Here is a 26,784-nt window from a genome sequence, read left to right as displayed (position 1 = left end):
AAGAGGATTCTTTGCGGGGGGGGGGGGAGGGTGAGATCAGCTGCTTACTTCTACGAGTGGCATTGGGTGCCACAGCTGACTCAGCTATTGTCAAGGAAGCCCTTCCTGATTCTAGAGGGCTGCAACAGTTTACATACAGCACTAAAGGTATGCTGTACATGCCCAGAGGCACTCTGGGCAATTACTTCACATTCCACATTCACATTATATCTAGGGCAGGGGTTTGGCCAATTAACAGTGAGAAGTCTATTTCCAAGTACTTTAACTCAGGCAACTATCTCACCTCAACTTATGGTGAACTCCTCTTCCTATGGCTTAGTTCTTTGGTGTGCAGTCATGGGGAGGACACCACTCTGCTATCACAACCAAGAGTTCCCTGCAACTCAAAAGCTTCATATCCTCCATCACCAAACCCAGTCCCTTAAAACATCACTTTTCCCCTCTCTCGTTTTACAGCCGCTCCTCCTCCGTGCTCCCCTCCTTGAGCACAAACGTCTCCCGGAGCGACCCTTTAACTCAGTGCAATAAACCAGTTTTCAGCACTGGTGTGGGGCTCAGCCAATCTTGGTCAGTTTGACTAATTTCGAGTCCAGATGATAAAAGACATCCCATAAACTCCCTACCCCCTGCAGCCACCAGGAGTCCGGCCCGCTGGACTTGGTGGAGGGAATTACTCTAAAGTGCATGCTTTTTGTGTGTGCATGAACAGCCAAGAAGAAAATCCTGATTGCTGAGGGGAAAGGAATTGAGCAGTGCTTTGGTCCCCAGCCGTGAGTTTCTCGCTCCCTGGGACTCGCTCAGACACACACACCTCTGTGTGCTCCACCAGGAAACCACCCCAGCTTCTTAAAAAAGTATTTCTTAATTATGGAAAAAATCTTAAACTGAAGAGCCTGACAGACAAAGCTCCGTGTCGGGCTTCTGGGAGAGTCCAGTGAGAAGCCCCACGGTCCTCTGGAGCAGGTCACGGGCAAGAGGAGGCCACCTTCCTCTGCTTCAGAGGCAAAGGACACCTGATCAGCAGCCCACGGAGGGAGCCCCTGCCCTACCACCACCCCTGCCAGTGCTGTAAGTCTTTTGGACAATACATTGGGAAGAGAAACTTCTCAGCCCCTTCCCGTGAGAAAGACATCTGGGTCAGTGGGCAGACAGACGCAGGGCTCTTCCCCGTCAGCCAGAGCAAACCCACTGCAAAGATTTCACTCCAGACTCTCAGGACAGAAAGCCTCCCCCCCCCCCCGGGGCTCCAAGAGCATCCGCTGGGGGGAGGCTAGAAATGCCTTTTTCTCCCACAACTATCAGAAGGTGGCAAACATGGTCACGACTCTGAGTGAAAAGGTGCCATCACCCCCCCACACACCGCACACTCCAAGTTCACACCCTCTTTTGCGCCAAAATCCATCACTGGCCTCTCAGGCAGCAAATTCCTTGCCCCAAAGAACCTCTGCTTGGCACCCACAATCCCCATCTCTTTGCAGCTAGGGTCACTGAGGCTGGGAGCTCTCCCTGCTGCTGCCCACAGGGGTGGTCGCCAGAGGAAAGGAATGCCTTCTGCTAAAACCCAGCATCCCCACCCCCCGCAAGCACATGGGGCTTCGATCCAAGACAATGGTTCTGCAATTCCAACACCACCTCGCTTCTTGCCAGCAGCAATTCCCCAGGGCTCCCCGGGTCCCTCCCTCCTCTGCAGAAGAGGAATCTGGATGGAATGAAGCTCTGACAACACACACAGCAACGAGGGAAGCAGCACAGATCCGGATGGGGCTGGTTAGCAGCAGCGATTAAATGATGTCTGTTTCTCTTTCTATGCCGACATACTTGAGCGCATCTGCCTGGCTATACCTGTGGGAAAAGAGGCAGTGCAGTCAACAGCTGCGTTCTCTTTCCAGCTGCCTGCAGGACACCCAATATCACATGTGTGCACTCACCTGTAATCAAAGAAGAGCTCCTCGCCCGCCTGGATTGCCCTCTTGGCAAAGATCCCGATGCGGTGGTCTCCATTCACCATCACCACTAACACAGGATGAGACAGAGAGAGAGAGTCCAGTGGTGCCCAATGGCACCAGCTGTATGACCCCCCCCACCAGCTAATGACGGTCACTGGCCCTCCAGACTGCCCGCAGTTCAAGTCAGTCTTTCAGCTACAACACACCTGGGAAGAGAGTTCCACAGACCCCACTCTGGCACAACACTTTAAATCAACAGGGGACCAGAAATTGGGGCTCCTGGACCAAACTCTGATTCTTTTCTCACAGAGATTAGAAGCATGCCTGCTTGACCTGGAAGCCAGGATTCCCACCACAGCTCAAGCACCTGACCACACCCCAGAAACTCAGCTAGAGCGTTCAGCGAAGAGACGTTAAGAGCTCCCCCCGCCCACTTTTGCCTCTTCTGCCGTGGGCCAAGGAGGCGGCTCCTTTGCAGACATCAGCGCTCCAAGCTCTTCTTCTACCTCTGGCTGCTCCAGAGTCTGCGAAAGACTTTTAAAATCTTTTTTAAAATCTACAATTACATATGTGGACTTTGGGAATACAACCATATGGTTTGAAGCAGTCGTCTTCACTGATGCTTTAAAAGGCATGCCTTTTCACATTGGAAAAGCTCCTGAAACAATCTGCCCCAGGAAAGGCTGCTGTCCAGGAGAGCTCTGGAAGGGCCTGCTGAGAAGCCACCCTTCCCAGTTTTGTGTGTGTGTGTGGGGGGGGGGGCTCTGCCGTGATACAGGGGCACTTGAGCTTCTCACAGCCTCACCTTTGGCGTAGCAGTTAGGATTGACAGAATGGTTTGCAAAGCGGATTTTGTTGCCTTTGCGGGTTGCGTCAACAACGAAATCTGTCCAGGGAAGAGAGAGGAGAGCTGAAATCTCAAGGGGCCAGAGGCCAGGCCTACTGCACAGGCTGAGGGCTGATACAACCAGCACAGGAGGACGTCTAGATCCCCACCACTTTCCTGATGCTGGTTGCTTCTCCTCCCCTTCCCATTACTTGAAGATGAAACAAGCTCTCTTGGCCCTCAAAACAGCTAGTTACCATTATTGAGGTTGAAGAGGAAACTGGACATGTATTTGTCATAGACTTTCCCACGTCGGTCAGCCTCGTCTTGAGAGATGAGCTGGGAAGAGGAGGGACAGGAGAAGGTAGCAGAATACCCAGCCTTTCCTCATCTCTCAGACTGCCGCTGCACCTAAATGGGCCCCCAAGGGTGACGCAGAACCAGAGTGCAGCATATAAACCAACTAGAGCCAAACTGAGAGCCCGCGTGAGCCTGAGAGAGAGCTGCCCCCAACCTAAGACAGCTGGCCAGAAATGGTAGGTCAACACAGGGTCAGCCTCAGGCGGGCCTCCCTGTGGGGCTCCATCCGCAGCCCGCTTAGCAGGAACACACAGCAAGGCTGAAGAAAGATGTGAGGCTGTATTTATAAACCAAATAATCATAACCTGAAACCAGGGCAAGCTAAGGAGGGAGCCTGAGGAATCCAGCGGCAGGCAATTTTCACCCGGCCCCCTCTGCCTCGAGGGCCAACATGTTAGGAGAGGCTGAAGCAGAACACTCCACACAGGGATTGGGCAGATGCGCAGGGATCCTCCCACCAACTACCAGGCCTGTTTCCTGGCAGGAGTGAGAAAAGGTGGATCTCTGTGAAGGTGGATCCCCTTTTCTCCTATCCAGCCGGCCAGGCTCAAAGATCAAGTTGTCAAAAGACCTCACTTTGGGAGCAGTGGAGCACCAGCCCCGCCCTCGACTCATGGAGGGCCGCAGGGGGGTGGGGCTGGGACCTCAAAGCCGTGGCCTGGCTTCCGACTCACCTCCCCGCAGTACTCCGAGATGAATTCGTTCTTCTGCACGGCCTCCTTGATGAAGGTTCCCCAGCCAGCAACATCGGACGGGGCTAGCAGCAGGTGCTGAAAGGGGAGAGATCAGCGCTGCCGCAGCCGGCCTGGAGCTCAGCTCGCAGGAAGGAAGCGGCAGATCAGCGTCACCCCAAGGAACTGCGGGGCTGGGAAGTCCCAAGCGAGCCACGGCTTCGAGAGCCCTGCCCACAACCAGGCGATGTCTGCCCTCACTAGATTCTGGACATGTGTCTCTCCTTCCCAGCCTGCAGCTGAGAACACGGGGCACTGGCTCCGTGCACCTCAGGAGCAGCTCCTCTGAACCTTTATGGTCTTTATGGGTGTGGTGAGAAGCTCGGCAATGCCTGGCAAAGATCTCAGAGGCTGGAGCAGGGATGATGAACATTCCTCCCCCTCCCCCCAAAAAACATTTCTTTATTTAAATGACATTTCTAAGCACCCTCAACCTTCATACAAAGCAGCTTATGAAATCAGAACATGTTCAAAATGCAAGTACTTCAACCCCGCCTGCCATCTGCTGGGCCTGAGTTCTGTCCCACGGCTCCTTGCCCCTCTGCTATCAGGAGCAGAATGAACTAGCCACACCCGGGGAGCCTCCTCACATCTGCCCCCCACCCCCGCCCAGCAGGGCAACAGTTCGTCCTTCTCAGCCCCAATCTCACATCTCCACTCCTCGCCAGCCTCCTCTCCCACTGGCCTCTCCTCTCCCGGGCGGAGACATACCTTCTTCAGGCCCCGCTGGATGCTGCAGTTCTTGCAGGAAACCACCTTGGAGTCCCAGTGCTCCGAGGCCCCACAAGTCAGGCAGAGGTCCGGGTCGCACTCCCGCACGGCCAGGTAGCATGGGCACTGTTTGGTGTTGCACTGCGTCTTGCACCGGCAGCCAGGAAAACGGTTCTGGCCTTGCGGGAGAAACAGGCGGTTTTAAAGGGACACGCAAACCAAGAGAAAAACTGCCCAGGAGAGGAGGGCCCACCCACCGCAGGAAGCCGCACCCCACACTCGGCCCATGTGGCCCAGGGCCTCAGTCCTTACAGTCTGGATTACACTGGCAGAACTTCTCGCAGAAATTCTGGGTCATGATGCAAGGGCAGGAGCTGTCGCAAGGGTGCGCGGGGTGGTCACAGGGCTGATAGTTGTACACCTGAGTAGATGAATTATCTGGCCAGAGAGAGAGGGGGGGGAAGAATGTGAGGGGGGCACCAGGAAGAAGGCGGGTTCCACAGCTGCAGCCCCACGGCCACCAGCAGAAAGCGCGGTGTGCTCCACACAGAACCAAAGGAGTGGGGCCCCAGGCTGCCGGGAGGCTGGAAGGTGAGCTTCTGTTGGGCCTCTGCGGAAGGTGCAAAACAGTTCGAAGCAATAAAGTTTACATCCCACTTCAAAATGTTTGAGAACCGCCACCCCCACCAGCCCCCTGGGTAGCAGCTGCTACGGTGTGCCCTGGACAAAACGCTGTGGTGCCCCCGGCTGCAGCAAGCGCCACGGGAAGTGCTGGACAGAAGGCACGGGGTGGGGGGGTGCGGGGCTCCTGGAGACCCTTCAGGCTCCACTGCTGCTCCCCATGGGGGGGGGGGGGGAAGGACAGCCAAACCACTGGGGATTGTGGGGGGGTCAAAGAAAATACCTTTCTTAAGCTGGATCTTCCTGCAGTGAGCAGCCCACAGCCTTTGGGGGAGGAGAGGGTGGGGGAGAGAGAGGGAAAGAATGCCCTGATTATAATCTGGTTGATCCCTGAAGATGCCCAGACATTTCTCTCCCTTAGCAAAAGGGGGATTGGGGAACAGCACGGCAAAGGTCTAGCACAGGTCAGCCAAGTCTCAGGGGAATCCACCACACCCTGGATCTCCGATTCAACTCCCCGTGGTATGCAGAGGGGAAAGTCTGGGCACCCTCCACTCCCAAAAGCAGAATCTGCACCCAGGACAGCTGAATTCCACAGCCCACACACATGGGGCGCCCTGGGCATGCACCTGTGCTTCCTCTTCTTCTTCTGGGAGGGGTTCAGGAGCTCATGTGTGGGAAGCTTCGTTATCAAGGACTCCTTCACTGCAAATTGAAATACCTGCCGGAAGAGTGATGTGCCATTTATACCCCACTTTTGTCCCCAATGGGGACCAAAGCAGGTTACAACCTCATTATCCCCTCCCCTCTTTTATGCTAAGAATGGCCCTGTGAAGTAGGTTAGGTTGAGTGAGTGTGATCAGGCCAAGGTTTCCAAGCAGGCTTCCATGGCACAAGCGAGGATTAGAACCAAAGTCTCCTGGGCCCTGGTCCAACCTTCTAACCGCTACACCGGCTGACTCAAGAGGCTGGGTGGGGGAGAAAGGTGTGACAGCTGCTGGCCACAGGCCCGCACCTGCTTGCAGGTCTTCGTTCCCAGCAGTCTAGCGATTGAGCAGAAATTGTTGTAGTAGGTTCCATGGAAGACCCGGAAGAGAGACTCCTCTGCCCCTGTCCATTCCACGGGCTCCACGGGCTCCTCAGACAGGACCGGCTGCGAGACGGCCGGGCTCAGCTTCTGCTTCGTTGGAGTCTGGCAACGTGAGTTTGCCTCTAGAGCAACCAGAAAACAAGTGCAAAGATCTTGAAAGTGTGGTCGTGAAAGAGAAACCACCTGCTAAACCACCTGCCCTGAGATTCGACGCTGAATCCCAGGTGTACAACAGCTGGCTCTGAGGAGAGAAAAGCGCTCTGCACAGAGCGATTTAATTTACTCCAGCAAAGATGGGATCTGTTGCGCAAGCCCCTGTCTCTCGCTAAGCTCAGGGTGGGGGACCTGTGAGAAGCAGGCCACGGTCTGCCAAAATCTGCTCGCCCCTCGACTGCCAAAGCCCAGGAGGAAACCCCCCTCCACCCCCCCTCACGCAGCTCCAAGGCCGCAGGAGATGCTCTCGAGGGTGCCTCCAGTACCAGAGGAGCTGGAGGCCCAGTCGTTGCCGGTGTCTCTGTCACTGTCGCCTTCCTTGGCTTCGGTGCTGGCCGAAGTCGAAGCACTGGAGGAAGAGGAGGTGTTGAGGGTGGGGTGCCTGCGTCGGCGCCGTCCAGAGCACTTGGAGCGTGGGTTGCGCAGCGCAGCGAACTCCTTGGCTCCCTCCTAAAACCAAAACCTGGTCAGAGAAACACAGGCACACCAGGGAGGGTCCACACAAGCAGGCAGGCAGGGCAAGAGAATTTTGCAAGGGTGGACCGGGACATCTGCCTGGGCCCAGCGCAAGCTAAGCCAAGCCACTCCTGCGATGCTGGCAGAGCCACAGGGCCTACCCAGCACCAATGCCGGCAACAGCAGCAGGAGCAGTGGCGGGGGCCACTGGGAGAGTCCAAGCCAGCACTGCGGGGCCACCCGGCTTGGCTTGCTCCTGGCCACCAGCAGCCCATCCAGAACACTCCTGGTCAGGTCTGCCCCCAGGCATTCTGGCCCACAGCTAACAGGACAGGGCTCTTCCCAACCCCAGTCATGACTCTTCAGATTAATGGGGGCTGCTCCGCCTGCCAGAGCCTCAGAAGCTGCCCATTCAAAGAGCCCTTCCTTCCCTGCTCCTTCCCAAGCCCAACTGGCAAGTTTGCACTGGGATGCTCCTCTGAGGAGGAAACCAAACAGCCCGCACCCGGATGCTCTGGGGCTGCCGCACTGGACTGTGTGGCCCACTGGGAGGGAGGGAGCAGTGGCTGCTCCAGCCTTGGGCTTCCCGAGCACACGCAGCTCCCAGACGCTTGGGCAGGAGCCAAGAAGAGGGCTTCAAAGGCTTCCCTGCTCAGAGTCCTGAACAGCTGGAGGCAGTTTTTCTGCAGAGGTCTGTGTGGGGGAAAAACTCAACTGCCGGGAAGGGGGGCCAGAAGCCTGGCAGCTGCCCCTCCTCTGCTGGGCCAGCTGAGTGTGCCTTTTAGGCGAACAGCGGAGAATAGAAGATCCAGAGAGCTCACTGACCACCTTCAGCACATGATCCAGAATCATGGTGAAAACGACAAGGCTGGGGGCTTGTGACAAGAAGAACTATTACCAGGACACACCAAAGCAGATAAAGAGGGAGATCGGTTTATATAAATGATTCTCCCCATAGGAATACCAAGCTTTTTCTGCCTCTCTGTAGCAAGAAAAGATGGACCAACAATGACATCCCACAGCAATGGGAAGAAGCACCTGCAATTCTTTCTGGTGCTCAGAACGTGCAGCTTGTGCTAAATGAAATCCCACCATTCAGTACCAGGACAGTGGTTTGCAGGGTCTGTCTGAGGTTTGGAGAGCCAGCGTGGTGTAGTGGTTAAGGAGCAGTGGTTAGGACCGGTGGACTCTAATCTGGAGAACCAGGTTTGAGTCCCCACTCCTCCACATGAAGCCAGCTGGGTGACCTTGGGCTAGTCACAGCTCTCTTAGAGCTCTCAGCCCCACCTACTTCACAGGGTGTCTGTTGTGGGAAGGTGATTGTAAGACGGTTTGATTCTTCCTTAAGTGGTAGGAAAAGCTGGCCTAAAAAAACCAACTCTTCTTTCTTGAGTTTTGCAGGTTCACTATACAATGCCGATAAGGAAAAAAAATCTTGGCAATGATAATATGGGGTTGGGAAGGGGAGCTAGGGAACACTGAAGCTTCCAGGCCAGGGCTGGCAGCCTGCACTGCCCCTTCAGCCCAAAGCCCTCCTCTTTTCAAGGGAAAGATCAACCATTTCAAAGCAGCCCCCCACCCTGGTAAGTCAACACACCAATATCCAGGGAAGAGGTGGGGGGCATCGGTTGAGCAGCCTCTACAGGAGCACAAGCAGAGCGGAACGTCAAGTAGGAAACCTGCGATCAGAATCCCCCGTGGAGTTATTAAGGCCCAGACAGCTATTGGGGGGTGGCTTTTGGATGAGGGAGCAGCACTGGGGGAAGGGAAGGGGGTGCTTAACCCTTCCCTCCTTGGTTTCCTGATTTTAATCTCCCGTTAAGAGTGTCTGGTTTCCTCTCAGGGCAAGCAGATGGACCGGACCAGGCAAAGGGTAGGCGAGTAGGGTGGGAAGACATCAGTCAGACAGAGGAGCGGTGGCAAGGGGTCCTCCCCCCCATTTCTGTCTCCCAAAGCCCACTTAGTCCCTTTGTAGATGCTCTGACTGAGAAAGGGAAACAAGTGACTGGTGGGGCATCCTGCTCATGCAACTCTCACAGCATCTCTTCTGGGGCTCCCACATTTTCATTTCTATGCAATACTTTCCTGCCCTCTACATGACTTCTGACCCTACCTACCAACCACAAGAAGCAGTCTGGACCGCAGGGCTCCGTCTCAATTTTGATCTCTCTGCTCTTCCGCTTATACACATTGGGAGTAGCATGGAAAGCTGAAAGACAGGAACCACTTTGCTAAGGGTAAAAGGGGGAGTTGTCAGAACAAACTCTACGTGGCTGCAGGCCTCAGAAATGGGTTATGAAACCCCCCCCCCAACACACACCTTCTAAAACACCTGCAAGCATCATCATCACAATCCGCTGCTATTCAACCTCTGAAAATGACCACACTCAAGATTTAGCCCAGCCCAAATGCAACACTGCTAGATCAGGAGGAAACACAGACCAGAACCAAATCTCTCTAAAAGACCTGCTGAAAAACTACCAGAGTCGTTTGCATTACAAGAGACACATAAGCAATTTTGTTTCCTTACCAATTAATAAACCAGAGCCAGGCTGCCCAAGGACATTGTTTGTTTCCAAAGAGACCTACCCAGCAGTGCTGCCTTGAACTGGAATTCTGATCCAGCTGTTTTATTGCCAGAGAGTTCTGGCTTTCGTGCTCTGAGTTAGGTTTGGCACGTCTATTCATGTGCTGTGCAAAGTTTATATAGACACACAAAATGATAAAAATAAGGCAGACAACAAACTCTGTGAGGGGCATAACAGTCCAATTGATTGGTGTACACATGTTACAGAGGAGGAGTTTGATCCTGTCAGCAAACAGACCTTTGCTGCGCTCCAGGATGCCAGGATGTGTCCAGAGCTGTAGGAAATGTTTCCCACACACAGGGAACACCCATGGAGGTCATCCCTGACATTTGTGGCCACCTCCTTGAAGCGGTCACTGGCTGAGGACATTCACTCCTAAACCGGGACAGAAGAGGCGAGGACAATGGGGGGGGGGGGCAGGGGACCCTGTTGGGCACTCACGGTGGAGGAAGCAGTCGTACTTGAAGCACCGCCTACAGAACAGAGTGTGGAAGGAGTGCAGGGCCTGCTCACGCTGGACAGACTTGGCACACGGGCCATCGATGTTCGGTGTGCACTGTGGAGGGAGCGCGTTCGGGTCTGACTCTTCGGTCAGCTCCCTGTATCTGTAGGGGAGGAGCACCAGACACACAGGGGTTCCAGAAGGGCTTGCAGCAGGATGCAAGGAGCCCTGACTTGACTACCCTTTCTAGTAGAATTAACCCCCCCAAAAAAGCTACAACTTTATGGTTTTGTAGGCAAGAGACAGATACTTTCAGTGCTGCACAGACCATAAGGAACAGCCCAGGGACACAACCAAGACACAGGCCGGATTCTACATATCTGTGCAACCCCAATCACACAGCAAGATGTGAAACTGCAGGATCAGACTAGGAAGGGGCCACAAAGCCATGCAGCCCAGCCAAGGTCAACTGTTGGCCAACCACGGATGCATCAGCCAACATCTTTCACACTGAACAAGCAGAGAACAGGTGCAAGCAAGCAGGTATTCACTGCGCATGTCACCAGATGACCCCCCTCCCAAGCCAAGCCTCCCCCACCCACACTCCAGATCACTTTCACAGTCAGTGCAGCTTGCATTTTGATCTCATACACTGGGAAACTGTAGCTGGAACTACGTTTTTAATACAGATTCATAATTTTTTCCAGGTACAGATCATGGGTATTTATACCTCAATAAACTACTGCTGTCCCTCAGCCAGAAAAGCCGAAGGTACTTGGCTCCCGTTGGAAAATCCTTACCTCTCCTTCATATCATCTGGAAAACCATTCTCAGGGAACATTGAGGAAATAGCAGTAAAGATCATGTCATTTGGAAAGTGCTTCTTGGAACCTTTCTTGTTGCCTGTATCAGGTAGGGAGGGAAGCATGAGCATTTCCAAATTAAGGCAGATGTTCCCCTTTCCAGGAACAGTCTTTCAACATAGGCTGGGCCAAGAGGATAACCAGCCACAAACCACTAAAGAGGGAGGACACGCTTGGAAGTCGTGTTGTATCACAAACAAACAGAACAGTGAAGGAGTGTAACCAAACCGACTTAACAGCTTCACACACAAGATACTGGACAAAAATGACCATGACTTCTGAAGGGGGGGAGGGGGCGGAGGACAGAAGCAAGCACTAGCACTCTTGATTGTTTTTGCCTCCAGTCCAGACAAAAAAGACCCAATCAAGGAGCTTTGACCGCAGAGACCCGAAATTCCCCACCACCACTGCCTGACGATTCATTCCACTCAAGGCAAGTGGAAGTCGGATGGCATCTGAGCGGGCCAAAGAAGGGAGGGAGACTTACTTTCCACAGAAAGCCGCTTTCTCTTCCGAGTGACCGGCAGCTCATCCTTGCCAGCTTCCAGTTTGCCCTCAGCAGCGTCGTGCCCTTCCTCTTCCTCCTCGGAGTGCTGATTCAGTGCATCAACCAGCTCAAGAAACACGGCATCACTGATGAGGACGGAACTAGACAGCATTTCTGGAAGAGAGAACTTGGCGGATGATGGGTCTGCAGGAGGCACCACGCCCAGCACGGAACAGGACCTGCCTCTTGCACCAATGCAGACAGGGAGGCTGGCCCTGCATCCTGGCAAGAACGGCAGCCTGCGTGTCAGGCTGAGCCCTGCTGGCGAAAGAATACTCGCCTCCAGTCCGGACAAGCCAAGGAGCAGCCAAAAGGAGGAGGAGGACATCCCCTCTCAGGTGGAATGCTAAAAATTCACAGAGTCTTCCCAACCCCACCCACAGACTGGCCGGGGCCTTCAGCTACCTTCCTCTCCATGCACTTTGCCATCATAGTTGTTGATGAGCTCCTCAATGAAGGTTTCGTCTTCCTCTTTTACCTCGTCCCCCATGTAGGGGATGTTGCACAGAACAGTCTCATCTTCCACCTGCAGAGTGAAGCAGACACAGCCTGTGGGAGCCTATGCCACTTGCCCATTCACCAGGAGAGCCTCCGAGTGGTAGGGGCGCGCGGTCCGCAGCACACCAGATAAGTGTCTTGACCTGAAAGGGCCGCCCGCTCTAGCTTCAGGGGGGAGGCCTTTGCGCTCAGGAGCAACTGGGGAGCTCCACCCCAGAGGAGACCCACCAGAACACAGCGCTTGGGAGACGAGAAAGAAAGATTTAGATGAAAATCACAACTTTAATAGTATTACTGTATGCTTTATGTTGTTAAGGATTTATTATAGTAACTTGTGTTTTTTAGTGGGTAATATGCAAGATGCCCGGGGTCTATGTAAAAGCAAAGATGTAAATTTACAAAGACATCTGACATGACTTGCAGAACTTACTCTTCCTTTGAACTTCACTTGGCCTGGGATCTGTGATCAAGCTTGGACAGATTTATTTGGTCCATTACATTTTAGGCTCATTGTGTTAATGATCCTTCCAACCAAATTTTATATTCTAGGATCATAAAGAGATCCAAGAAGCCAAAAATGGCATGCATGTAATACCTTCGTACAGGGGTCTCCAACTTTTTTGAGCCTGCAGGCACCTTTGGAATTGTGACATAGCATGACGGACGCAGCCACAAAATGGCTGCCACAGTAGGCGGAGCCAGCCACAAAATGATTGCCACAGCTTTAACTTCAGCATCATGATGTAAATCTTTGGGCTGTGGTGGCAGCCACTGCCAAAGAAACATCTAAAAAAATCTGCACAGCCCATCAAATCTCCAATAGTCAGTCAGATGGCTTGCTGGGCAAAAGCCCTACCTGGCCCCACCCACTTCCTAAAAACACTTGGTGGGATCCAGAAAAGGTACCACACTGGGGACCCTTGCTTTAGTAGGATCAACCTAATGACACATGCCATTTAATGTAATATTATTATAATTTTTATTTTTTTAACATCTGCCCTGTTGAAAAACTCTAGGGAAGTCAAAAAGCTCACACACTGCTACATCCTAATAAAAGTATTACATGGATGGTGTTTTTGGCTTTCACTTTTGGCGTAGCACAGCTGTACACAATTTGTCAGAAAAACAGAGTTAGCAAGAGAGTTAAAATTCTTACAAGGTACCTCAAACACTGAAAAGCAGGAAGAAAAAACATTGATCTTTGAGAAAGAAGAGTTTAAGGGAGCCCAAGGGATTGGGAGAGGTTGCCATTGTCACAAATAATGACCATGCAACTACTGACACTAGTCCCAAGGAGGGGCATTGGACAGTTCTAAAACAATCTGGCCAATTGACCAGTCAAATACCTATCAAGGATTTTAAGAACACAATCCATGTAATACAGGTAGAGTATCCTTTATCCGGACATCCCATATCTGGACTGATCCGAAAACCGGACCCTTCGAGACGGCAGGCAGATCTGTGCTGCCTGCTTTCAATATTTCCTCTCACCTCAAAAAATAAAATACAGTGTATTCTGCATCACAGGTGGAGACTGAAAGCCGGCTGTTGTTATAGTTAGTTTGTTGTTGCTCTTGTTTAACAGCTGATACAGGTATTCTAGAGAGACAGTTACACCTCTGCTTCCTGATGATTCAATGTACACATATTTATTAAAAATATTGTTTAAAGTTACATTCAGGCTATGGGTATAAAGATATTTCATTATGTATATGCAAAAATTCCAAAATACAGACCATTTCAGGTCCCAAGGATAAGACATGCTCAACCTGTACTTTTTTTTATGACCAAGCCAATGATGCATAGCACACCTTGTTATATTTATTGCATGAATTGTGTTCCTGGTTTTGGGGAGGGGGTTACTTTTGGAACAACACAGAATCATAGAATCACATAGTTGGAAGGGGCCTCCAGAATCATCTAGTTCAACCGCCTGCACAATGCAAGAAATTCACAACTCACTCCCTCCCACACCTCCAGTGACCCCTGCTCCAGCAAAAAAAAAAAAAAAAAAATCCTCCAGGATCCCTGGCCAATCTGGCTTGGAGGAAAATTGCTTCCTGACCCCAAAGTGGCACCCAGGGCATGCAAGAAAGGGCCACGAGAGCCAAATGCTGATGCAACCCTTCCTGCCCTCCCTCTCATGATCTACCTAAATTCACAGAATCAGCACGGCTGTCCGATGGCCATCTAGCCCCTGCTTCAAAACCTCCAAAGAAGGAGAGCCCACCACTTCCCGAGGAAGCCTGTTCCACTGACGAACCGCTCTAATGGTCAGAAAGTTCTTCCTAATGTTTAGCCGAAAACTATTTTGATTTAATTTCAATCTGTTGCTTCTGGTCCGACCTTCTGGGGTAACAGAAAACAACTCAGCACCATCCTCTATATGACAGCCCTTCAAGTACTTGAAGATGGTTATCATAACACCTCTCAGTCTTCTCCTCTTCAAGCTAAACAGACCCTTCAACCTTTCCTCATAGGACTTGGTCTCCAGACCCCTCACCATCTTCGTTGCCCTCCTCTGGATATGATCCAGCTTATCTATATCCTTCTTAAATTGTGGTGCCCAAAACTGAACATAGTATTCTAGGTGAGGTCTAACCAGAGCAGAGTAAAGCTGTCCCATCACTTTGCGTGATCTGGCACCAAACTTCTGTTGATACAGCCCAAATATCACATTTGCCTTTTTAGCTACCACATCATATTGCTGACTCATATTCAGTGTACGGTCTACTAAGACTCCTAAATCCTTTTCGCACATACTACTGCCAAGACAAGTGTCTCTCATCCTATAATTCTCCATTTTATTTTTCCTACCTAAATTCAGAACTTTACCTTTATCTCAGTGAAATTCATTTTATGTGTTTTAGTCCATATCTAACGCATCTATAACGAGGATTAACTTCTTTAAAACAAAGAGAAACTATCGAGTGGCTTTGATTTTTCTCTCACTTGCAGCAATCTCTCTCCAATTTTATTCAACCCCTACTTTCAGTTCTTTTAACATCTACGTTTGTGCTGAAATCCAGTATGCTCTCCCACAAGAGCTTTACAGAGCACACAGTCAGATCACACGGAAGGGATATTTATTCCCTAGACCCTGTAGCAAGTTTGGTCTTTTGCCACCAGCTACTACTTGTGTGCCTACTTTCAGAGTAAATTAGAATAGTTGGCCAGGAGAAGCCTGCAGTTCTTCATTTGGAAAAGAGTTTTTAAAGAGTCTAAAGGAGACAGAACAGGAATATGTGATGACAAGCACTGACAGATTCTCCATTCTGTTGGCAATGGTGGGATAAGGCTAGAGAGGTGAACCTCTCACTAGTGCCTTGGGACCTGGGCCAGTTGTGTAAATTCCTCCACAACAGAATGGAGGTGGCTGCAGAGGCCATTTTCACCTCAAGGGCAAGTAAAACAAACTGGGTTGCCAAATGCTCCCCTGATGGGGGACTGGAATAGGTCCATATGTATCATCCAAGAACCATCTTTACTGACCAGCCTGTCAGTCCTACTAGAACTGTTTGGACTAGCAGCAATCAGCACAGGACTGACCAGTCAGGATTTTTGTCAGCGATCGTGCCAACTCAACACCCACAAAAGCCTCCCATGGAAACAACCCAAAAATCTGCCTTCCAGAAGACTGCACCGTTGATCTCGCAAAGGGGATGAGGTGTGACGGGCTATGACGTAAATGGAGAGTAACATGCCCATGGAATCCCACATAAATCTCAGATGTATAAACAAAGAAGAATAATGTAATGCTGTTATGTATCACTGTAATGATGGGGCAATACTTGTTCTCAGGAAGAGGGTTTTCCAGTACTTCTCTAAGATAAGCATGGAGTGCAGCTCTCTGCTACACCAAGGTTATGAGCTGTATAGGGTAATATAGTTGCCTGCATATGAATGTGAAATGAGACATCAGCACTAATTATCAGAAGCGAAGGGTTTTTCTTCCTCTTATGAGTAAGGTTAAGTAGTGCGACCTAGTCCTCTGTCTTGGAGCAATGTCATATTTAGAAGGTCACTAGATAAGAAGCAAATGGCTCCTCAGTAAAGTGCTGACAGGTACAAGAACACCGTAACCCTCTGCTCCAGAGGGGCAGAAGCACTGAAACCTTAGATCAGATAACCACTGATCTTGAAAGAATATAAGCTGGAGTCAAGCAGCCATTAGGTAGAAGAGTTAGTGGAGGACAGCATCTGCTGTCTGGCCATTGACTTTCTCCATCTCTTGCGTGAAGATGTAAAAACTTAGTGAGTTATTGGAGGGCAGCATCTGCTGTCTGGCCTTTATTCATTCCATATCTTGCGTGATATGTAACTAACATTTCACAAAACTTCTTGTGAGAATGGAAAAGACTCCTTTTGAGGGAGATTCATTTCAAGATGACTTGCTAAGGCTGGATGTCTGAAATGGATGCTTGCAGACTATTCCTTCCTATGAATAGGATGGAGACTCTTAGAATTCCTACTAACCTTAATGTGGGTCTAAGAGTATCGGATCTTTCCATATTTGGAATACTGACATCTCATTAATTCCAGCAAGGATTAATGAGTTCTCACAAAGATCTATATAGTCTGACTTGGCTTTCCAATACTTGCAGACACAAGTCCTTCAAAGAGATGAAGGGACTAGAAACATGTTCTTTGAGACACTCTCAGAGGTTTCTCTAGTCAACCAGAGATATCTCTTAGGGTATGAGCCAGAGGTTTCCCCAACGGCCAGGGGACGCTTCTGCACTCAGTGACAATGATAGTACATACACAGTATAGTCTATACATGGATTAAGGTCCATGGAGCTTTTGAGCTCTTACATAGAACTATAGGTTCACATACAAGGTTCTCTCTAATATTGGCATAACCAGAGAGACCTCAGAACAGAGTTGTAAGTAAAAACTCTTGAATATTAAAGCTACACATAGCTACAAATTACCAATTGACTATAGTCTTGTGTGTGTGTGTAAAGTGCCGTCAAGTCGCAGCCGACTTATGGCGGCCCCTTTTGGGGGTTTTTCATTCCAAGAGACTAACAGAGGTGGTTTGCCAGTGCCTTCCTCTGCACAGCAACCCTGGTATTCCTTGGTGGTCTCCCATCCAAATACTAACCAGGGCTGACCCTGCTTAGCTTCTGAGATCTGACGAGATCAGGCTAGCCTGGGCCATCCAGGTCAGGGCGACTGTAGTCTTGCATAGCTCTAATTTTAGCTTTGCATAGACATAGCTTTCTCTGATACATAGACTTCAGAACAATTTTTCATGAATATAAACTAGCATGAAATACTGAAGTTTTGGACTTCAGCTCTTATATGAACTAGGAACCAGAGATTCTCTGACCTTTGCATGTACCAAAGATATTGCAAGAACATAGAAATATTGGAAAGATTCTATGTCCTTACAGAAAAGGTTTGAATATCCTAAACATGAGTTGGGACCTTTACAAATCTCCCTAAGTTGAGCATATAAACTGGAGAGGTTTGGAAAAGACATAATTAAGCAAAGCTTTATGTCTTATATTTTATGAAATGGTAGGTGAATTAAGATGCTTTTAACTATAACAGGTCTTTTCCCATTGTATTAATCATATTTTACAGGATTTCTGTAACTGTTATATTCCTGAATGAAATGGAATTACAAGTTCAAGGTTTGAACTCTTATAAAGAGAAATATAAAGAAACATAGAAACTGCTTAAGGTTGTTTAAGATTGCTTGCATATATGAACATGTATAAGAATCATAATGTTTGTACTTTATGACATGTTTTTAATAGTGAATAAATATTCACATGCATATATTTTATGTGAAATAAATGGTAAATAATGAAACCCACTGTTTATAAATTTATTGGCACACTTCAGTAGAGAGCCTACTTCGGTAGGAATCATTGAGTCCTGCTTATTGGGTAGCTGGCTGAATAAGATAATATATCACTTCTCAGGAAGTGGTCCTTTCTAAAAGCCTGTAACTTTAACAGCATGAACCGTGACAGAGGCACTTGAGAAGCACCTGCTTGCCCAGTACCATCTAGTCTGCAGAACCCATAACCAAGGGAGCTCCTCCTCCTCCCACAGCTTTTGACCCAAGCCTTAAGCACTCGCGCATGTAAGCGTACATTCATCCAGAGCAGGGTGCTGTTTGGGGGAAAGGTGATGACAAGTTAACCCCGTCCACCTGTAAAGAGCCAGCGGCCACAGCTTAACCAGAAGCCAGTGGACATGAGAAAGCTGGGGGGGGGAGGGACTTGGAATCATGTTCAGGTGCACAAATACAATATAAGGCACGCAAACTAAAAGCATCCCTCAAAAAAGGCTGGTGATTGCAGGGCAGACATCCCCCAAACAGATTGAAAAGTCTGAGCAAACAGTGCCCCGGATTCAAAGAAAGCAGCTCCGGTTCCCCCTGGGGCAAGCCCTCACAGACCACAGCAGTGACTTACCATGAAATTCTGTTGAAGTGGGGACCAGGAATACATGATAGGCACCAGGGCCACCGTGTTGAGGGTCCGCATGAACACAGTCTGTGTGGTAAAACTGGGGAAGATGCTCTCAATAGTGCACTAAAGTGGGGAGATAAGATAAGTGTGGTTGATAAGAAGGCATCTGTGGGGCTGCCCTCCCAAACAGGCCTCTTCCTGCCAACAGCCACTCTATTCAGTCTCAGGGTGGAACGTGGAATATTAACTGTCATGCAGTGCAGTCTGTGGGGTAAGGGTAAGTTATGCTCTTATACCAACACAGGTTTATCTGTTGGACTTGGGAAATATGATCCCCAACTTATATTCCAGGAACAGGATGGCATTTTATGGTAACAGATGTGCAGCCAAATCACCAGGCCAAATTTCACCACTTTGGCTAGGCTGTCAATTGCCCTGATAAATTATTATTAGCCTCTCACCCCTTTGGGCCTCAAATCTACATTTTGAAGTGACTGGTCAAGAGTAATCTTGGAGAAAATTTTAACCTGCACCTCTGTTTGGCCCAGGAAAGGAACTCTCAAATTAGGGAAGAAATCCATAAGAGAGAGTCAGAGACAGACAGACAGGCAGATAGGCAGAATGCATGCTTAGGCCTCAGTTTTCCCAACCGTAAATGCCCCCAGGAAGCTGCTATTTGCCCTGTTGAGGAAATGTATATGTAGCCATTAGCACGTGTAAGTTTTTGCAGAGGGGCCAACAGATGCTTCCTGAAGCTTAACCCTCCCTCTCCACATGCTGTGACCCATCTGAATCGGTCCTGTGTGCTTCTCGGAATTAAGTTCCAAGCAGAAAACTCCAGGTGTATGTTTGATGTACAGGACCTATGACAGCCACAAGGACTTTACAAAATGACTTGGCTTTCAATGGGACAGAGAGTAAGTGTGTCTGATATAGGTCAATCTGGAAAGGCTTTCCACAGGCTGTCCCTCAAATTCCAGTGAGAAGATCACACACTATGGCATGGCAGCATAACACAGAAGGTCCCTTATTTGGGGGGTATGAATACCAAGGCTGGAAAAGTAGGCCCAAAGGGTCCCTGTGTCCCTATAAGATACCATGTAGACAGATGTAGAAAAGCCAGCAGCAGCCTAGTCAGAAATACCTGTTTGAGAAAAGGATGTCCTCTAACCAGCTTCATTGACTGAATAGGTTGAACTCTGAGCTTCTTCCAGTCCTCATTCAGGATGTTTCTCTGTTCTTGTACCTTCGCGTAGTTAGAGGCAAACAAAGCCTAGAAAGAAAAGAGGGAGGCAGAAAACGTTTGATTGCTGACCCCATGTTTAAGAATCAAAAGGGCCGGAATCCTCTTGGCAGGGTGTTCTGCGCAGGCCTCTCCAACTCAGCTGTCAGAAAGTTGACTGTAAACCTGCCTCCCTGATCAAAGAAGACAAGGACAGTGTGCAGGAGGCAGGGAGAATTCCAAAGAATTCACAACCTTTTTATGCCTCCTACCACAGAGCAAACGTATTGTGGCAGAAGCTCATGAAGACCAGACTCCCCACACATAAACTTATGCCACAATCAATACGTTTAGCCATAGGGAGCTACAAGACTCTTATCTTGTGGTGGGGTGAGGGTTGCAACAGACTACTAAATTGGTTGCAGATGACACTAAATTGGGAGGGGTAGCAAATATGGTAGAAGACAGAGCCAGGATACAGGATGATTTTGACAGGCTGGAGAATTGGGCTAAAACTAGGAAAAATCAAATGGAGAATTATAGGATGGGGGAGACTTGTCTTGGCAGTAAAAAGGTAAAGGTCCCCTGAGCAAGCACCGGGTCATTCCCGACCCATGGGGTGATGTCACATCCTGACATTTACTAGGCAGGCTTTGTTTACGGGGTGGTTTTCCTGTGCCTTCCCCAGTCCTCTTCCCTTTACCCCCAGCAAGCTGGGTACTCATTTTACCGGCCTCAGAAGGATGGAAGGCTAGGTCAACCTTGAGCCAGCTACCTGAAACCAACTTTCCATTGGGATCAAACTCAGGTTGTGAGCAGAGCTTGGACTGCAGGACAGCTTACCACTCTGCACCACAGGGCACTTAGTCTTGGCAGTAGTATGTGCAAAAAGGATCTAGGGACCATAGACCGAACATTAGTCAGCAGTGTGATGTGGTAGCTAAAAAGGCAAATGCAATTTTGGGCTGTATCAACAGAGGTTTGGTGTCCAGATCACACGAAGTGATGGTATCGCTTTACACAGGGGTCACTGGGGGGGGGGGGAGTGGGGGGGAGGTAGTTGAGAATTTCTTGTGTTGTGCAGAGGATTAGACTGGGTGACCTTGGCAGTCCCTTCCAACTCTATGATTCTATGACTAAAACTCTTCTGAAATGTATGCTTCCTCTTGGTTAAGAACAACCCCCCTGGAACCGACTCAGAAGGCCATTCCAATGGTTTGTCCCATTCTGCCTGGATCCAGCTCCAGACAAAAGCCCCCCTTCCTTCCCCATCGATGGCGACATCAGAGGGAAGGCGCAGGAGCACCAGGCCTGCATCTAGCTCAGCTGACAACTCCCTCGACAAGAAAAAACAGTATGGAATTTTAACATAATTCATATTTCTTGCTTTTATAAAAATTCCTCGAGCAAATTTGGGTGAGAAGTGGGATAAAAGCATACATTTCGAAAATGCTTGTTGGATTAACTGGGAGATCTCCTTGCTTCTCCCCACGCACAGAAGGCCAGAATGTCAAAGATCTGTTTTTCAACATCATCCTTTCCCCTAGATGTTTCTTGCACGGACTGCTGATGTAATTCAAGCTATCTTCTAGTCAGCTTCAGTGCTAAAACCAAGGAGGGGAGAAGATGTGAAGGGCCACAAACTCCCTAAGCTCCAAGAGGAAAACCAGCAACATCTCTCGCCCAGCAATCCATTTGCCCACCCCTACTGAAACAGCAGCTTTTCTATCCACAGCTAAGGTACAACTTTACCTTTGCTCCCATGTTCGCTTGGAACCTCTTGAGCTGTCTGAGGCGCATATATTCTGACTTGACTTTCCTTTTCCAATAGAGAATGCACTTTGAAGTTGGTGGGGCTGGAATCTCCATTTTCCTGGGGGGAAAGAGAACACCCAAAAGGTGAGCTGTGCTAACAGCATCCTGGTCAAGGGGCAGGGGCCCCCTTCGCTAGGTAGGTCCATACTCCATAAAAGACAAAAAGTCGAAGCCTCTTTCTGGAGGAAAGCAACGTTTGGTGACCTACGTCACTCACATAAATGGCCATGTTGGCTTACCTTGCATAACATAGCCAGCAAAGAGCCGTGTTACAATTTGGCTGACAGCCCTCACTCATAGAAATTACAGCAGGCGGTATAAAGTATGTTTTGAAGTAGTAGAAATAGAATCAGAAATTAAAAGGCTTAATTATGATATTTACAATTTATTACAGTAGATGACGAGATAACTGAATATATGTAGTAGTTTTAGCGGAAACAGCGAGTGATTCACGTAAGAAAAGAAATAGGGTTTCAATCAAAGAAGCGATGAGGGCCGTGGTCGCACTAGAGGATGGCAAGAAATGATGTATATTTTTTCCCCCTTCCCATATTTTTTTCTGTACCCTCAAAAATCCAATAAAATATTATTTAAAAAAAGAAAAGAAATTACAGCAGGCAAAGCCAAAGACGGTGCTACGCAACACTCCCATACCAGCTCCATTAAACAAAATCTATTTTTTCCTTCTAAGGTAAGTCTTGTGCTCTCAAGCTACAACCTCCACGCAAACCAGATTGTGTGTATGCATGAGTAGTGAAATTGTCCTAAACACAAAAACAGGATGGCCCATTAAAGAAGCGTAGACACACAGATCTGGAAGGGTCCTCAAGGGTCATCTAGTCCAACCCCCTACATAATACAGGACTACCTTCCCCCCACTCCTGCGGTAACCCCCTGCCCAGAAGATGGCAAAAAAACCTCCAGGATCTCTGGCCAATCTGGCCTGGAAGAAAGTTCCTTCCTGACCTCAAAGTGGTGATCAGCATTACCCTGGCATGTAAGAAAGGGCCACGAGAGCCAAGCACTGACTCATCCCTTCCTGTGCTCTCTCTCATGACCTGCCTAAGGTCATAGAATCAGCATTGCTGTCAGCTGGCCATCTAGCCTCTACTTAAAAACTTCCAAAGAAGGAAAGCCCACCACCTCCTGAGGAAGCCTGTTCCACTCAGGAACCGCTCTGTCAGAACGTTCCTCCCTAACATTTAGCTGAAAACTCTTTTAATTCCAACCCGTTGGTTCTGGTCCAACCTTCTGGGGAAACAGAAAACAACTCCACACAATCCTCTACATGACAGCCCTTCAAGTACTATCATATCACATCACCTCTCAGTCGTCTCCTCTCCAGGCTAAACATTCCCAGCTCCTTCAACCTTTCCTCATAGGACTTGGTCTCCAGACCCCTCACCATCTTTGTTGCCCTTCTCTGGACACATTCCAGCTTGTCTACATCCTTCTTAAATTGTGGTGCCTAAATCTGAACACAGGTGAGGTCTAACTAGAGCAGAGTAAATCAATAATTCTGTTGATACAGCCCAAAAATCGCATTTGCCTTTTTAGCTACCACATCACATTGCTGACTCATGTTCAGTGTATGGTCTACTAAAACTCCTAGCTCTGTGTTGGCGAACCTATGGCACGTGTGTCGCAGCCGGCACGCCGAGCCCTCTCTGTGGGCACGCGCGGATCCGTCGCGTCTGCCTAGGGCTGTGCCGTGTTGCGGGCTCTGAGGGCGGTGCTCCTTCTCCCCAAGCCCATGCTCCCCAAGCCTGCGCTGGCACCCTCCCTCTCCTTGCACCTGGGGCAAGCCCCTCCCTCTCTCACAGTTTGTCGGGCCCACCCGTCTTCAGTTTGGACCTGGGACGCTGTGGCCGAGCACCTTGCCACGCCCCCCTCTCAGCTGAGCTGCGGGGCCCCCGCCCGTCTTCAGTTTGTCTGGGGCCCTGCCCCCCTAAAAAAGCATTTAGAAAATTCTACATTTGCAGACAATCCTACAAGCCATCAGGAAATCTACAAGGAATTTTCTAGCATTGTAGCAGCTGCAAAGGTGAATTTTACCAACAGATTTTTACAGTTCCTTAAGATGGAGACAACCTTGCTAGCCCCCCCCCCCTCAGCTGAGCTGCGGGGCAGCTCGTCGGGGCCACCGTCCGTCTTCAGTTTGTCTGGGGCCCCGCCCCTCTAAAAAAGCATTTAGAAAATTCTACATTTGCAGACAATCCTACAAGCCATCAGGAAATCTACAAGGAATTTTCTAGCATTGTAGCAGCTGCAAAGGTGAATTTCAGTAACAGATTTTTACAGTTCCGTAAGATGAGACAACCCTGTGTTTTCTTACTTCTCCAGATAAAGTCAAATTTGAAGAACCTGATCTTTCCTGCCTACACTGGTTAGATTTAGAAAATCTGGAAATGGAGCTAATAGAATTTCAAGAAAGCTCTATCTGGAAAAATAAATTCTATGACCTGCTTGAAACACTTGAGAAGATAGAAGGGATGACAAAGGACAGCACAGTTAGTTCTGAAAATGAAATCCTTAAAGTGTGGAATTCTCTGCCAAATAATTTTAAGTCAATGAAAGCACTTGGGATTGCTTTCCTTACTTTGTTTGGATCATCTTATGCTTGTGAGCAGCTGTTTTCAGCTTTGAATTAAATCAAATCTGACACCAGAAACAGGCTAACAGATGACCTGAGTCCTGCATGTGTTGCTCTCAAACTTACAAAGTATGAGCCAAGGGTAGACAAATTATCAGCATGCACACAACAGCAAAAATCACATTAATTGTTCAAAAAATTTGACAATGTCGTCAAAGATATCACAAAAATGGTGAATTACATGGCTCGTGCTCTGAATTGTTGACAGTTTCAAGCACTTCTTGAGGAGGTTCAGGCACAGTATAATTGTTTACTTATGTACAATAATGTCCGGTGGCTGAGCAGAGGACGAGTCCTGGAGAGATGCATGCCAAATGCAAACTTTTACCTTTCAATAAAAAGTTGTTTGTATCATTGAAAGCTCTGTTATTGTGTTTTTCTTTTAATGCAAAATATGTGAATGTATGAGTTGTTTTTTCTAAACTAAAACCTCAGTATTCAGGTTAAATTGTCGTATTGGCACTTGGTGATAAATAAGTAGGTTTTGGGTTGCAGTTTGGGCATTCGGTCTCTAAAAGGTTCGCCATCACTGTCCTAGGTCCTTTTCACATGTACTCCTGCCAAGACAAGTTGCTAGTCAAAATGGACACTAGCCATGATATATACCTATATTCAAGTCAGAATACATGTGCCTTAAGCAGCTCAAGAGAGCCAGTGTGGTGTAGTGGTTAAGAGCGGTGGTTTGGAGCGGTGGACTCTAACCCGGAGAACAAGGTTGGTTTCCCCACTCCTACACTTGAAGCCAGCTGAGTGACCTTGGGCTAGTCACACTCTCTCAGCCCCACCTAACTCACGGGTGTCTATTGTGGGGAGGGGAAGGTGATTGTAAGCCGGTTTGATTCTTCCTTAAGTAGCAGAGAAAGTCGGCATATAAAAACCGACTCTTCTTCTATAATTCTCCATTTGATTTTTCCTACATGAATGCAGACCTTTACATTTATCTCTGTTGAAATTCATTTTATTTGTTTTAGCCCAGTTTGCCAGCCTGTCAAAATCCTCCTGTATCTTGACTCTGTCTTCAACTGTATTTGCTATCCCTCCCAATTTATTATCATCTGCAAATTTAACAAGCTTCCTATTCCTTAATCCAAGTCATTAATAAAGATGTTGAACAACACAGGGATCAGGTCAGATCCCTGAGGCACTCTGCTTGTCACTCCTCTCCAAGATGATGAGGAACCATTAACAAGCACTCTTTGGGTGCGATCTGTCAACCAGTTATAAATCCCAACAGTAATAGGATCCAAATCATATTTTAAGTAAGAATATAAGAAAAGCCCTGCTGGAACAGACCAAGACCCATCAAGTCCACCAGTCTGTTCACACAGTGGCTGACCAGGTGCCCCAAGGAAGCCCACAAGCAAGACGACCGACCGCAGCAGCACGATCCTGCCTGTGTTCCACAGCACCTAATATGATAGGCATGCTCCTCCGATCTTGGAGAAAATTTGTATGCATCACGACTATTATCCATTCTGACTAGCAACTTACCACCTTGTCAACAAAAACATTACGAGGAATGGTTTCATTAACCTGGCACCATCATCACCAACAGATGCCACTGAAACGGAAGCATGGTGGGATTTTGGGATTCCACCTGATTAGGGCTGCCCATTCCTAGCTGGGAAATTCCTGGAGAGCTGGGGTAGGGAGACTGGGGAGGGCAGGGTTCGGGGAGAGAATAACGCCACAGCGCTCCCCCTCCAAAGCAGCCATTTTCTCCAGGGGAAACTGACCTCGGTTGTTTGGAGAGCTGCTGGTCTCACCTCGGGACTGGCAGCCCTGGAGCTTGTGCAGCCTCGACCTCGGGAACCTTGCGGGCAGTGGGGAGACTCGCCCAAGAGCAGGCGTGCTGCTGCTGTTTGACCCCCATGGGCATCCCCCACACGCACGCACGCACGCACACACACACACACACACACACAGGCAGGCTTCTGCCGCACGTGCCCGCTCTCCGGGCTTGAGCGCCAGCGAGCCACGCGCCACCTTGTTCAAGCCGCCAGCGCCGAGAGGAAGCCGACAAACAGCCCCTCTGGGCCTTCGCGGGTGGCGACGGGGCAAGACAAGGCGGGCGGCTCCCGGGCAGACGAGCCTGCCTCCGCCCCAGGCCCCGTCCCGCAGGGGCGACCCCGCCGCTCACGTCCACGCGCGCGCGCGCGCGCCCGCCCGGAAGGGGCCTCTGCAGCCGCCCCCCCTCTCCCCCGCCCCCGCCACGGTCCCTCGCCCCCCGCCGCCCCCCTGCTCCTGACGTCGGCGTCTCAAGCGGCAGAGGAGCCCTCTCCCCACGGCCGGGCAGCGCCACAGACGCGGGAGGGGGAGGGGCACGCCGCACAGGCCCCGCGCGCCCTCCCCACAGGCTGCCTTCCCACCTACGGGACCCCAACGTCCCCCCCCCACACACACACACAAGGTCGTCACCTCCTCTTCGCTTGCCCCTCCGGGTGGGGGGCGGCTGTCGCTGGCGCCCCACACCCCCACGAGCAAGCCGGGGCGCGCGCCGCTCCCTCACGACACTCGTTCCTTCCCTCCCGGGCGGCGGCGGCGGCGGCGCTCAGGTGACCCGCAGGAGCCGCGGCGTCGTCAGTGCCAGCCACGCATGCGCCGAGCAGCGCCTCGCCCCGGCCGCGCCCCGCAACGCCCCGCCCCCTCTGCCGCAGAGCTCCCGCTCCGAGGCCCCGCCCACAGCACACACACACACACCCCCTCCCGCTTGGAAAGGGCCAAGCGCGGACAGAGGAGGAGCCGGACTGAACCACCCGCCGCGCCGCGCG

At 49.9% G+C, this 26,784-nt stretch overlaps 1 protein-coding gene across 1 annotated transcript; it reads right to left on the bottom strand.

Annotated features, from left to right (window-relative positions):
- Positions 1–1,710: 1,710 nt before the first annotated feature.
- EZH1 (enhancer of zeste 1 polycomb repressive complex 2 subunit) lies at positions 1,711–26,451 on the bottom strand. The gene is made up of 20 exons (XM_056863147.1): positions 26,432–26,451; positions 21,298–21,418; positions 19,468–19,596; positions 18,327–18,446; positions 11,800–11,920; positions 11,335–11,508; positions 10,785–10,887; positions 9,984–10,147; positions 9,072–9,163; positions 6,765–6,948; positions 6,211–6,407; positions 5,825–5,916; positions 5,479–5,519; positions 4,887–5,012; positions 4,575–4,753; positions 3,807–3,902; positions 3,030–3,111; positions 2,752–2,832; positions 1,929–2,013; positions 1,711–1,842 (listed from the first exon to the last, which is right to left on the bottom strand). Exons 2-20 carry the CDS (start codon positions 21,412–21,414, stop codon positions 1,782–1,784), a joined length of 2,244 nt encoding a protein of 747 aa, XP_056719125.1. The 5' UTR covers positions 21,415–21,418; positions 26,432–26,451; the 3' UTR covers positions 1,711–1,781.
- Positions 26,452–26,784: the final 333 nt, after the last annotated feature.

This window comes from Euleptes europaea, chromosome 18, assembly GCF_029931775.1.
Source record: "Euleptes europaea isolate rEulEur1 chromosome 18, rEulEur1.hap1, whole genome shotgun sequence".
NCBI lineage: Eukaryota > Metazoa > Chordata > Lepidosauria > Squamata > Sphaerodactylidae > Euleptes > Euleptes europaea.
The sequence above is the reverse complement of the archived record's forward strand: the minus strand, read 5'-3'. Positions and strand labels throughout refer to the sequence as shown.

Coding starts and splice junctions, on each gene's coding strand:
- EZH1 (XM_056863147.1), bottom strand. CDS start 21,414: ATGGAGATTCCAGCCCCACCAACTTCAAAGTGCATTCTCTATTGGAAA. Junction 6,408..6,764: donor CTGGGCCTCCAGCTCCTCTG/GTACTGGAGGCA, acceptor TGGTTGCTCTAG/AGGCAAACTCACGTTGCCAG. Junction 5,917..6,210: donor GAACGAAGACCTGCAAGCAG/GTGCGGGCCTGT, acceptor CTCTTCCGGCAG/GTATTTCAATTTGCAGTGAA.